Source organism: Oncorhynchus clarkii, chromosome 8, assembly GCF_045791955.1.
Source record: "Oncorhynchus clarkii lewisi isolate Uvic-CL-2024 chromosome 8, UVic_Ocla_1.0, whole genome shotgun sequence".
Lineage (NCBI taxonomy): Eukaryota > Metazoa > Chordata > Actinopteri > Salmoniformes > Salmonidae > Oncorhynchus > Oncorhynchus clarkii.
In genome coordinates this window covers 28,172,746-28,186,510 of record NC_092154.1, presented here as the reverse complement: position 1 = coordinate 28,186,510, position 13,765 = coordinate 28,172,746, and the positions used below count along the sequence as shown (strand labels likewise).

The 13,765-nt window shown below is 45.1% G+C and overlaps 1 protein-coding gene across 13 annotated transcripts in view; it reads right to left on the bottom strand.

Moving 5' to 3' along the window:
• The window catches only part of LOC139415226 (spectrin repeat containing, nuclear envelope 2a), a 226,507-nt gene that overhangs the window by 131,432 nt on the left and 81,310 nt on the right, over positions 1 to 13,765 (bottom strand). For all 13 annotated transcript variants that reach the window (XM_071163142.1, XM_071163152.1, XM_071163147.1 and 10 more), the window contains 7 exons: positions 10,792 to 10,962; positions 8,573 to 10,471; positions 5,610 to 5,795; positions 4,377 to 4,532; positions 3,440 to 3,669; positions 1,187 to 3,251; positions 246 to 580 (listed from right to left, as the gene is read on the bottom strand). In XM_071163142.1, the coding sequence (XP_071019243.1) occupies positions 246 to 580; positions 1,187 to 3,251; positions 3,440 to 3,669; positions 4,377 to 4,532; positions 5,610 to 5,795; positions 8,573 to 10,471; positions 10,792 to 10,962 (5,042 nt within the window). The remainder of the gene's footprint in view (positions 1 to 245; positions 581 to 1,186; positions 3,252 to 3,439; positions 3,670 to 4,376; positions 4,533 to 5,609; positions 5,796 to 8,572; positions 10,472 to 10,791; positions 10,963 to 13,765) is intronic.

Here is a 13,765-nt window from a genome sequence, read left to right as displayed (position 1 = left end):
TAACCTCGTAAATAAATAAATACATCAGTGGCACACAGCATCTCACATTCCCCCAAAAATGTAATAGCTTAAGAAAGGTTGGCAATGCATGCCTATTTGGTGACCAATGTTCAACATCTAATGTTCATCAAGTTTCTTTGTACGATAACATTTAGTGTTAATGTGTTTTTAGAATGTGACCAAAACAGTAAGGACCAAAAGCCATGTGTAACCTTTGGTGAGTGAGTGTGTAACCTTTGGCCTACCTCTGCAAGGCCTCTGTCCTGAGCTCAACCTGGGCCTCGAGTGCGGCCCTCTCCACCAAAAGGTGGCTCAGGACCCGGATGTGGAGCTGTTCGCTCTGGGGGAAAGAGAGACAGGCCTGCTGGGGTGCCAGCTCCAGGACATGGCTGATTTGCGCCTGGAGGCTCTCCCCCAGGGAGGCTTGGGGCTCTTGGGTGTGCCATTGCTCCTCTGTGCAGTCCACAAATCCGCCTGGAGGTGCCAGGAACATGGCCTCGGCTTCGAGGAGGAAGGTTACCACTCCTTGGGCAGCCCAGTGGTAATCCTTCAGGGCTTCCCGAGCATGGGACAAATTCTCCTACAGGACATATACAAGATTATTAAGAATTCAGGCAAGAATTTCATTTGAAGTCGACCACAATACAATACAACCTGTGTGGTTGAATCTTATTATACAAACAACATTAAAGTCAGTTCCAATAGAAGTTAAGGAAAATGTTTGAGGGATAAATTGTTGTAATACACCAATTCAGTTATTGTCTCGTCTGGGCACCGTTCACTCTCTATGGTACAGGGGAGATAGCATTTCAAAAGTGAAACATTGTTTCCTTGGCCGGACAGGCTGACAGCAAGGCTTATATTAAACCCCACTGTTAGAGACAAAATAGTACTCTAGAAGCAAGGGGAAATAATGTATGAGTTGAGATGAATTCAAGCAATGATTTGAACAGCAACATGAACATGATGATATTCTTATGGAGGTGCAGTGATAATTCAGATGGAACTGTCAGCAGGCTTGGAACGCTGCTTGTCCAATAAGCATCTAGGATCCAAACAATCCGTTTGAAAGTGTTTATCACGTCAACCAACTCAAATTTCATGCATATTTTATGAAATGTAATACACACCGTAGCTGAAATTGCGAATTATAACAATTGTAATGTAATGAGCCCACTGAACTTACCATATATGCGTGGCACTTCTGCACAATGTCATTCCTCAGGGTGTGCAGCTCCCCACACTGGCTCATCTCCACTTGCTCTCTCTGCCTCAAAGCTTCCAACACCCGCATGACAGACTCTACGTTCCTCCAGATTACCCAGCACCTCCGCAGCGCTATGTTGATGGTCCTCACGTCTGGCTTCACCGGGTCAAATTCCGTCAGCTCCTGCCTGACCTGTTGAAGAAGGTCCATCATGGCAGGAAGCTCAGTGCAGAATCTGAGACCCTCCAGAAGCTTTCCCTCTAGGTTTTTTATGTCGTCAGTGATGGCAAGCTCCCAGGAGTCTAGGTTTTCAACAGTTTGCCGGATCCTCTGCCTCTCCGACAGGAGCAACATTCTATCCGATAGGTGCAGGTCTTGGGCGATGGCCTCAAGCTGGTCGGAAGCATCCTGGCACTGGGTCTTCACCAGCGGAAGTTCCACCAGGAGAGCCTGGCAAAGACTGAACCTTTCCCCCACGCTGACTCTCTTGTCTTTGGAGCACTGAGCACGCTCCTTTGCCACCTCCCTGGAGTCTTCCATGCGCTGCCGGTAGGTCAGGTACTTCTCGTGTTCCAGGGCGTGGTGGTGGAGAGTTTTCACCTTCTCCTGCAGTTCGCCAATGGTACGCAAGAGGGCACTTTTCTGGTCCTCTTGGCAGTACTGGAGTTCCTGGATCTGACATTGGTGCTCCAGGAGCATGTGTGTCAAGGGCTCTATGGCAGATAGGGAGTCCTTTGTCACTGGGAACCTCTGCCTCTCCAGGTCAGCCCATATCTGTTGCACGCTCACCTGGACAGCCGCCAGTTCCTCGGCCGAAGAAGTCCGGGTGTGAAGCAGTTCCTCCAACTCCCATTGAGCTGCTTTCTCGTGGGCCACCATTCTGTCCACCTCGGTTCGGAGGCCTGTGAGTCTGTTGACAAGAAAGTGGCTCTCTGCTGGACTCAACCCCGAAGAGACCTCCATGCAGGTCTCCAAAAGGGCATCCGTGACAGCCAGCTGTCTTTCTGCTTCCTTGATGGCACCCATGTGAAACTGCAGCTTGCTTTCCAGATCTGGGATGGTGTCTTTGGACACATTCTCTACATCTGCGGTGACCTCTCTCTCATGGTGTGCCACTGCTAGCCAGGTGTTCACTTTTGAGATCTGGACCAGCATCTTCTCTCTTTCCTCCAAAACAGCCTCCATTTCCTTCAGAATACGAGCAGAGTTATCTGAGACTGTTTCGTAGAGGTCCTTCAAGGTCTTCATTGATGACAGCACTTTGTCAATTTCCCCCTCATCCGAAATCAGTTCTTTCAGGTCCTCAACTTTGTAGTGCACCCTGGAACGCCTTGCCAAAATCTCAGATTGAAGCTTCCTCATGCTGGCAATTTGGAGACGGGCCTCTTCAGGGAAGAGGGCTACCTTTTCACCTGCTGAGATGTGGTTTTCCGCCTGCTTGGCCCAGATAATCAAGTCCTGCATTTGCTTAATGATTTTAGCCAAGGAGGGTTTTGCTATAGAGTATGACTGAGCAGATAGCAACCTCTGAGTGGAGGCAAGTAAGGAGCTCAAGCTCTGAAGAGTACACTCCACATCCTCCTTCTCCTTCTGCCCAAGAGAAAATTGGGTAAAATCCTCTGATTGCCCAAGCAAGTGTAGGTACTGCTGGTTGAAGGCTTTCAAGTCAGCAGTAATATAGGTCAGCTCTAAAGCTTTGTGAGTGTCATGCTGCAATTGAGAGGACTGTAAGAGGGTGATGGACTTCTGAAGAGTCTCAAGCTTGCAATGCAGCTGCTCAGCCTTTTGTAGAAGGATAGAGGACTGAGAAGAACCAATTGAGGCATGCCTCAGGCCTCTATTCCCGGTCCCCTCCAAAAGCCTCCACTCCTCCTGCAGATCCCCTAGCTGAGCGAGGAGTGCCCCTGACCCCTCGACTTCACTCAGGTGGGCAGACACCTGGCAACACACCTGGAGCAGCTCTCCCATCATGCCCTTCTGCTGTTCAATGTTACATAACAGAGTATGTAGTTTTTCAGCCTGAAGCGCACTGCTTCGAGTGTCCCTGTTAGATCCCCAGGAATAGACAAAGAGTGAATAAGTGTTAGTGCATATCTTGGTCAAATACAAACTTCTGATCAATGATATTCTAAATCAACTGTACACTTTAAAGGAACACAGAGGCCTAAAGATGCATAATACAACATTATGCACAAGAATAGTAGCCCGGACAATGCAAGTGCATGGACTCACAATTGTAGCTCATCCATATCGCTTGTCCATCTCTCCAGAATGCTCCGGATGGCCTGAGCCTGCCTGTGGTACTGTGTGACCAGGTGGAGCTGAGCCTCTTTGACCTGAACTGTGGCCGAGGCATCCAACAGGGCTGCACTCCATCGCCCCTCCAGATTTGTTGCGTCCTCTGGGTCACCGACCACATGGTTTATCGCAGCCACCTGCTCAAGCACGTAGCGTCTGCAGTCCTGAAAAAAAGGGGATCACGGGGACACACTCAGTCTGGTATCCAGGGGGCTGGGACCCATAAATCATATAATCTATTAAAAAAGAAGCATTTTTTTACAGTATTGAAATCACAGAGGGGAGACAGGCAGGTGTAAGAAACGGTATGAATGGTTGGAGTGGCGATTGAACCCTGACCTTCAGTAAGGAGAGTATATGTGTGTAGCTGAGGGAGGTTCCACTAGACCATGGGCTCGGCACATAGCATCTGTATTTATCAAACACTCTACACTTACACAAAATTCAAGAAGGGTGATAATGTACTTGAAAAGTTAGACATAGCAAATCAAAGTTAGAAATAGCTTCCTCTCCTTGTCTCATTATACATTCTCGTTGACATTGATATGAAAGAACTGTAAAGGTTAAATAAATGAGAGGATTGTTGAAATATCATTATAATGTGCCAGTTGGCTAGAGTGACAAAAAAACAATACATGTGCATACAGGGCAGAAAAGGAAATGTCTTCAGTGGAATCCCAAATAAAGCTTTCCTTTTGTAAAAGCATTTTACACAGTGATATCAGTTCGGGGTGTGAAGCCCATTAAATGACAGTTTTGTCCTCTGTTTGTATATAAGATGGCCAATCTGACACTTGTAAATGTGTATTTTCAAATGTCTATTATGTTCTTGAAAGGGAAAATTGTTCATTAAAAAAGAACAGTCTCCCACCTCAGCCTCCGTCAGTTGCCGGGCCATGTTGGCAAGGTTGAGCTGGGCTGGCTGGTAGCGGCATCCTAGAACCCTGAGGACAGTGCGCCCTATTTGGATCTCTGGCTTTCTGGGCGAAGGCTGCAGGTACCAAGCTGCATCCATCCACTGGCCTCCCTTCAACACAACAGCACAGAGTAAATACAGTAATGGGACATGTTCATGGACCAAACAGAAGAAAACAGACTGAAACAGGGAAGGACAATCTTGATTTGTTTAATAAGAAAATGCACATTTTCCACTGCAAAACGTTTGAAAGCATTTTCTGCTGCATGTCCTAATGAACACAACCCTGGTGTGTACAACCAGACCTGGGTTGGATGTCAAATACTTGAGCTATACTCAATTCAGTTTGCCTGGTACAATGGAAACAATGGAATAATCCCAAAAGTGAAAATACCAAGTTCCAAGTATTTGACACACATATTTGACCCAGGTCTGGTATGGGACGGGTGTGGTGCTGGGGGGACATAATCGTTTGCTGATTCTAAAGCGAGATGTGCCGTTACTGTGAAATCTCCATGTCTGCACAGGAAATATCATTGGCTCCTTCCTGTAAAGCTTCCTGCCACAGGCATCTTGGGAATGGAGTAGCATGAAGTTTCCCCTAGACGATGATCTTGGGTCAGTTTAGCATTTTTGCCACTAATGGTTAAGATTAGGATTAGGAAACTTCACCCCAAAGCCTTGGGAATACAGCATCATCAAGGCCCATGCCACATCAGTTTGTTTGTTTATCTGTTCACTGATCCATGCAGTTGACTGAACTGCAATTATTGTGTGGATAGAGCCACAACTTATTTTATCTGTGGTCGAGAAAATGTTGAAATATCATTTTAGCAATATGTCTCATATTGATACGCACATAAGATACTACCTAAAATGTAGATGTTTTTATTGCTTGTATTCTTAAAGAGGTTTTCTCAGGTTCTTATTTTGAAAGTCATTATCCTCTTGAACAACAAGTTGGGTTTCTTGGAAACAAATTCCTGCAATGCACAGTAAACCATATCCCATGTTGACGCTACCTTACATTCCCTGAGCTCTAATAGCCAACTGTCTCAGTTCACACACCGTTGGCTTGGCTGAGTATTGCTGTTGAGAATTACTGATTGTAGTCGGGTGAGTATTATTGTTATGAACACAAGTTCGAATCTCATGTTCGGCCGTACAGAGAAACTCCCTAACACTCACCGTGATGATGTCCTTCCTCTCCACCAACCCTTGGACCTTAGAGAGGATGCCTTGCATAGTGGACCTGTGGCACGGGACCTCCGGGCGCACCGCTCCCCCAACTCTCTCCTCCTTCGCCACGGCATCGGATAGCAACCCCCCAGTCTGGACCGAGGTCCTCCTCTTGACTTCACTCCCCTCCTGCATCTGTGGGAACATGACGGCAATGGGACGGTGGATTCTCCTGCTCTCCTGTCGGGTATTTCTGACAACAACTCTGTTCCTCTCTGCCCCACCGAGTCAGCGCATCTATTAGAGCAGGAATGTGACTGAGTAAGGAGCTGGGCCTTGCCCCGAGGGAAACCAGGGCTCTGTTCCAATAGTTTAACACCGCGTCTCTCTTTACTTCCTTTCTTGAAGGAATCACTTATCTGACACAACACAATTGGTGAAAAATATTTGGTGTAGACTCCAGCTAATCCTGTTAGATCAGTGTCATTGGGCTTAGCACGGGGGAACATGATACAGCAGGAACTAGTCAGGGAGTAGGAGTGTGGTTGATATATCGAGAGCTACAGGGCTAGCGTGAGGTGAAGTCATCACTGAGTGGTGTAAATAACTTATTCCTCACAAAGTGAAGTGCTAGGCTATGCTTAAAGGGAGTGGTCAAACCGACAGATGACAAGGCAAGCTGATACTTGCATAAAATCTCTCTCTCAACATTTCAAAACAACAGTAGAGCAGGAACGCTATTAAGCAGTAATATAGGGGAGGATGTGCTTTATATTGCAGGTTATAGGTACTAAGGCTATCCCACCCAGGGTCTTCATAAAGTGACAGAGTAGGAGTTCAGGTGCCCTATTCCTCTGATTAGGAGTACTTATCTAGGACCCACTTTAGCCTTTTAGATCAAAATAAATATGATTATGTCCACAGGAGGGACCTGGTGTTAGCTCAGCACTCTTTATAAACACAAGCCCAGGGCTCCAGGTAAAGCAACCAATGATGTATCACCACTATACTGCCCTACACTCTGAGTCAGCAGGGCTCTTGACTTGGATACACATTAAAGGCCCAATCTGTGATATTTGCAGCCATTTCTGATCATTTAGATTAATGACATATACCATTTATTTTCACAAGTAATATCACTTAGAAATGCCTCATGAGCTTAGTTCAACGATCTAACTATAAGGAGTTTTTTTTACTGCACTGCTTGAAAGCAATATCTTTGCAAACAAACAATGTAAAGCTTTAAAATATGTTTAAAACTATTTAATGGAGGATCGGTCCTTGCATCTATAGCTCCATCTATGATTTTGAGAGTGGTTACATTTCTAAAGGCCCATCTCTCTGCATTATAGCTAGCAAACCAAGTGCCGGTGTTGTTGTTGTGTTGTTTTTCAAATTAAGGATAGCAGCTTTAACAGCGGACTAATGGCAGCATTGCGGGTCCCTGATTATACATTTATTTTAATCTTTGTGCCGTCTTGGGGCAGAGCCTGAACCCATGGAAATAGGGGTCACACACCTCCCCACAGCAGAGCAACGTCGCCGGAGGTAGCTGGGGCTGTGTCCCTATTGTGGCCAGGAGAGGCACCAACTCCAACGGTGTCCGGTGCTTCTCAACCTGAAGTCCTCTGGGGCTCATGATCATCTGGCTCCCAGGGTAGGCGTGAGTATTCCTTCATTGTTTTCTGCCAAAGCTTTCCTGTGTTCCATTTCACTGGCTGGCTGTCTCTCAGGTGTTGTTTCTACAGCTCTAGTGACGTAGGGCATTTTATTGACCAGGTCCTCGTCTCCTCCCTGAACATCACTGCGTCCCCGTTCTCCTCTCCTATTCTGGTCCAAGCCCTGGATAAACAACCATTAGGATCCAGCACTATCACGCACCCCTCACCCTCGGACCCATGCACCAAGAAAGCTTTCCCTTCCTCATCACTGCTCCTGTACACAAAGTAATTCTCGGCTTTCTGTGGCTCCAACGTCATGACCTCACCATCTCCTGGTCGATGATGAAAATCACCACTTGGGCACCCGGGTATCGGTTGAGAGTCCTGTGAGTGCCCTCCTGCCCATCATTCCGTCCTCCCATATTGTTGACCCTGTGTTTTGGAACATAGATGTGGACATCCGCCAGGCTCTGGAGAGGGAACCTGCTACCTGCCCTCCTGAGTGCGTCCCCACGGAGGCGAGGAATCATCTGTTTACCTGGGTACACACATCCCTCGCTACTGGACACCCAGATATCAATCGCACTATAAAATCCATCTATGCAACGTGAGTTCTGGGCATATCCCGTCCATAGAAGGAACCGGGCCCACTCCCCCTGCCGGTCCTGGCAGTGACTCCTTAGGAACCTCCCCAGCTCCTGGTTGGTCCTCTCTACTGGCCCTTTAGACTGAGACCGGTACCCGGAAGTGAGGCTGACCGTGACCCCCAACTTCTCCATGCAGGCTCTCCATACCTGGGATGTAAATTGGGGGGCATGGTCGGAGACGGTGTCCTCTGGAAGGCCATACCCTGATTACTCTCCCTTCATATAGCCCTCAGTAAGCCTCAGTCATCAGGCAGTAGGGAAGTAAATTCCTACTCTGGAAGTGGAGAGGCCACTGTATGATGAGTCAAATTCCTCCAATTTTAATTTGAGCCAAGGTGTGACCTTTAAATGCCACACAAACAGGCTACTCCTTGCCTGACCATTCCAATTCACTCGTAATAACATCACTTAACATTGTTGGATCTTGGGCGAAACAAAGAGCCTTGAAAGGTCAAATCCCCTCAGGGAAAGACAGCCATTAACTACATGTACAAGTGTTTGACTTGAGTGTACAACCCCCTCTCAAAACCTGAATCTACAGGCTTAAAGTTTATCAAATTTAACGTGTAACCTCTGGGCTGTCATACTCTTACTACTCCAAATGCTTTAAAAAACGTGTCCCTGAGGAGAACATATGTGGGTGAGAGAGAGACATTTCCCTTACCTGTTCCTGTGGAGCTGTCCTTTCTGTCCCCTCTCTGGGCTCAGTCTCTGTGGCTACATATGCTGGTGAAGGTGCATATGACAACTGTGTATTGTCTCTTGTGGCATCTGTCTGACTGACATCTGTCTGTGTGAGATCATTCACCTGTAGCATGTCAGTGTCTATGTTTCCAGTGTCTTTGCTCACAGTCTGTCTGTTATCTTTGCTGTCTGCAGTACAGGTGATGTCTGAGGCTCCTGTGTTTACAGCTATTTGGCTGGCTGTCATTTCTGTCTGTCTGGCATCTTTAGCGTCTGTGTCTACGTCATCAACACTTCCTGGTTCAGTCTTCTCCAAGTTATCAGTGTGTCTCTGTGACTCGGATTCGGTGTGCGCCAATTCAGCGGACTTAGACTCTGTGAGCCCTGATTCGGGGCCTTTTGATTTCAGACCTTTTGTTTTGGGGCCCTGCGATTGCTCCCACTCTGATTCCGTGTTCTTTGAAGCAGAGGGGCTCTTGGAACTCTTCACTTTGGGGCCCTTGGACGCTGAGCTCCTAAAATCAGCCCTCCTGTGCTTCGACTTGACGCGCCGCCCGCCATCTGTATTCTTGGTCTTCCCAGTGACAGAACTATCAGTCAGTTTTGAAGGAAAGTCACCAGAGCTAAATGTATCTGAGCCATTACCACAAGGAGGCTCCCTGGTTTTAATGTCCTTGGACTGAGACGGAGGTTGCTCCATGTCCAAAACAATTGTAAATACTTTCTTTGTCCCAGTGCAGTCTCTAGACTCTGTGCGTTGTGTTTTGTTATCTGACTGTGATTTGCCTGTGGGTCTTGCATGCGTCTCTAGCTGCTTTATTTCTGGATGCAGCATGAGATGTGTTACAGGGTCCGACTGTGGATCTGTCCCTAGCCCCACACTGCTTTTAATGCCCAATTCAGCTTTGGTCAAGGAAGTGACTTCACGATGTAGAGTCTCAGCTTCCTGAACAAGAACTTTCCCAGCAGGTGCAAGAGCTGTGTTCAAGAAAATGGTGGCCACTTTTTGGGGAGGCTCAGTCAAATCTTGTTTTGCCTGGTCACTCTGTTTGACAACAGCAAAAGTGTAAGTGAGTTGAGCGCCTTTATCTGGTACTGAAGACTGTTGACCTCCTCCGACCGATCCAGAGAATACAACCGCAGTGTTTGCATAGTCATGTGACTCAGTAGCCGGAATCTCACTGTCGCCATGTTGAGGCGAGTCTGTATGTACAATATCATTGTTGCCATCGTAACCTGGTCTGCTTTGGAGAGCGTTGGCCATAGCCATGCCATCAAGTTGTTGTCGTTCGAGGTCTGTGTCCAGGACGATGGTGAACACTTTGTGCAGAGTCGGAGATGAGGTTCCCTCTTGATCCATTGGTTCTATATGGTGAGGTGTTATCTCTGTTACAGTAGCCCCACATTGGCTAGTGCCCGGGGTCTCTGGCACCACCACAGTGGCGGAGATATCAACGCTGGTGATGGGAGTTTGGGTTAAGGTTTCTCCCATGGGAATTTGTATTTGACTCTCCCCATCCTCCATGCCTGTGACCATTCTCTCTGCTGGCTGGATGCTCCAGTCCTTCAATGAGTCTCTGCCGTGTTCTTTGTCCTCTGCTCTTTGTTCAGTGTCGCTCATCACTTTCTTGGTAGGTTTTTTAACAGCATCCATTGTTCCTCTGGTAACGGCTCTTTTGCTTTGCACTCTGCTTTCAGCCTGCCCTTTTTCCGGATCTTTTGTTGAGTCAATATTAGCCTGAAGAGGTTTGATCCCTCCTGGAGTCACTTCCTCTACAGGTTGTGACAAAAGGGATGCCTCGCTGCAAGATGGTGCTTTGCCAGGTGTGTTGCTTGGGATCTTATTGTCTCCATCCACCTCTGTGCTCACTAGGGACACCTACAGATGCATACATTCATTAGAAATGGTGTGAAGATGCATATAAGATTCCATAAAGGGATCATATTAACGTTAAGGGATGTTCCAATCAAAATATAAGTTAACTTTTACACCTGGTTGAAATGCTCCAGTTTCACCTACTGATAGAAAATGACTATCATCATAGGGTTTCATACATTCTGAAACTAGGCCTAAAACGCCTTTCAACAAGCCAACTCATATTGTAAAAGTAAGATTTCTGCATTTGATAATTGTGTATTCGTTCAATCTACTTACTTTTTTGAGTTTTGTTTTAATTATACATTGATTAGATAGCTCACCTGGGATTGGGCTAGGGCTGTGAGGAGAGCTGCACTGTTGCTAAGGGCCTGTCCAGCCCTTCTCTCGAACTGCTCCATGCGCTCCCTTCCGACACAGTCCAATAGGAAGTCTAGCTGTGACAGCGCCTCACGTAGCGTCCCTTGGAGTTCCTTCCCATTGTTTAGTGTAGCCTGTGAGGGATAATAGAGTTAATCAATCTAATCTTGATGTTTGGGTCAAATTCATCTTACCTGGAGTTGTCTATGTATAGAGAGCATCCACATTACTCTATTTACTATTGCTACAGGAAGTAACTAGCATGATTTAGCATCATCCCTTGATTTCCCATTTGTTAACATTTCCCTGATGTTAGCAAAACTGCATGTAACCCCCTAGTTGCTTTTAGCTTTATCTAGCACGGACTGATGTAGTTATTGTGTTGCATGTTGGACATATTTTGGAGACGGACAGTTAGAACAGCCCGACATGTGAGGAGAGGGCAACACTGCAAACTACGTGAGCTAGCAAGATGGCTATTTAATTGTTTTATTGTTTTTAAAAGTTAGTTTAACTCGGTCTGAGTAAACCAATTTGATCAACTGTTAGTCCCTCATCCCCGACCACCATTAGGACTGCGTTGGATTTGTTCTGGTTCAACTGTCATCAGAAGAAGACTTTTCTTTCCTCCTGCTTGGAGGCTCGACCGTTAGAGATGCTGTGAGAGACTGAACTCTGGGTGATGTGAGTAGCCACTTGATGTGATCTGAGAGAGATGATCTGTATATACAGTACTTTCAGAAACTATTCATACCACTTGACGTTTTCCACATTTTGTTGTGATAAAGCCTGAATTCAAAAATGATTAAATATTTTAAAATTTCACCCACCTGCACACAATACCCCAGAACCAAAGTGAAAACATGCTTTTAGAAATGTAGTGAAAATTAAATACAGAAATATCTAATTTACATAAGTATTCACACCCCTGAGTCAATACTTTGTTGAAGCACCTGTGGTGGTGATTACAGCTGTGAGTCTTTTTTAGGTAAGTCTAAGAGCTTTGCACACCTTTGCACATTATTCTTTTTGAAATTCTTTAAGCACTGTCTAGTTGGTGGTTGTTCATTGCTAGACAGACATTTTCAAGTCTTGCCATAGTTTTTCAAGCCAATTTAAATTGAAATTGAAACTGTAACTAGACACTCGGGAACATTCAATGAGGTCATGGTAAGCAACTCCAGTGTATATTTGGCCTTGTGTTTTAGGTTATTGTCCTGCTGAAAGTTGAATTTGTCTCCCAGTGTCCTAAAACTCCCTATTCCTTGCCGATGACAACCAGACCCATAATATGATGCAGCGACCATCATGCTTGAAAATATGAAGTGGTACTCAGTGATGGATTTGCCCCAAACATAACGCTTTATATTTGGGATAATAATAAAAAAGAATGTGCAAATAAATTGACTAAGTAATTCTTTAGTGCCTTATTGCAAACAGGATGTTTAGGAATATTTTTTATTCTTTACAGGTTTCCTCCTTTTCACTGTCATTTAGGTTAGTGTTGTGGCGTAACTACTATGTTGATCCATCCTCAGTTCTCCTATCACAGCCATTACACTCTACCTTTTTTTAAAGTAACCAGTGACCTCATGGTGAAATCCCTGAGCAGTTTCAAGTTAATGCACAAGTAAAGTGAAAACCCCAACAATGCAAGTCGAGAAAAAAACACATGAGAAATAAGAATATGAAATACACCATTAGGTAAGAAAGTAAGCATACTATATACAATAAATATTTAAAAAGTCAGTTCCAATACCATATTTACATGTGCAGGGATACTGGCATGATGGAGGTAGATATATTATGGATATACTGACAAGATGTCCGCCCTAACAATGGGAGTTGTTATCCACAAAGCGGCAAGGCAGGCTGTCTAGCTCCAGTCTATACTTTCTTGGGATTGGTGGATACATCTCATTATTATAATCCTTTTTTGAATATTTGATGAGGGTTGTTGACGTCAACTGCCTGTATTCAATAGAGAGAGATGCTATGCCACTAGGCTCATCCATGAATACGCATAGCCATCTTGAGACAACACTGATGTAAAGTATTTTTTCTTAAAGTTGCCAGGATTTCATGAGTCCTACTTATATCAGTACACTCGTAACAACATAAGCATTACGAAACTTCTATAATATCAATTAAATCACAAATAGCAAATATGCCATTCATTTTTTTTGTTGACAATTTGACACATCTCATTGACCTCCATACAAAAATTCCTTACTTGGTTGGTGAAAAGCTAAATAAAACTAACCCTGCTGGGGAGACAGATTTTCCACCGAGTTGGACCTCGATTCCTCTTACCCTCTGCCATCACCAAATTCCACAACTTTTCATCCTCATTCATTATCTCCAGCACCTACCAGTGTCTACATATTTGAAAATGGCCCATTTCTACATGATGTAGTTAAAAAGATAAGAAGAAAGGTCCTAAATATGGCCTACTCGATAACATCATTGAGTAGAATTAAAACAAAGAACTGATTTTTATTTTTTTCCAAATATGCAAAAAGTTTCTAGTCACGGGGGCATTTTTCTGCTCCCCGAGTCACCGCGAATCTCAGTGTTTGAAAATCCCTGTTTTAAAAATATTTTCTACTCTTGATGACATCAAACTTTTTTTTTCTTCCACATATGTAGACACTGGTATGGTGCTGCTTCCTGCATGACGAAAGCAGACTCATTACTGGTTTTGACTGAACGATGAATTCCCCTGCAATGGGTGCTCATTGGTTTCAAAATCTTTTGCTGCATTACAATGTCACCATGGATCTAACTGAAACTCGTAATGAAATAATTGCAAAAATACAATTTTGGGGCTTTATACTAATACATCTTCAAAGTGTCCTCTAAGCCTGTGTCGCGCTAACATCTATGCCTGATCAGAAATGGCTTTGGACACCAAATTCAATCCTTTGAAAACTGCTA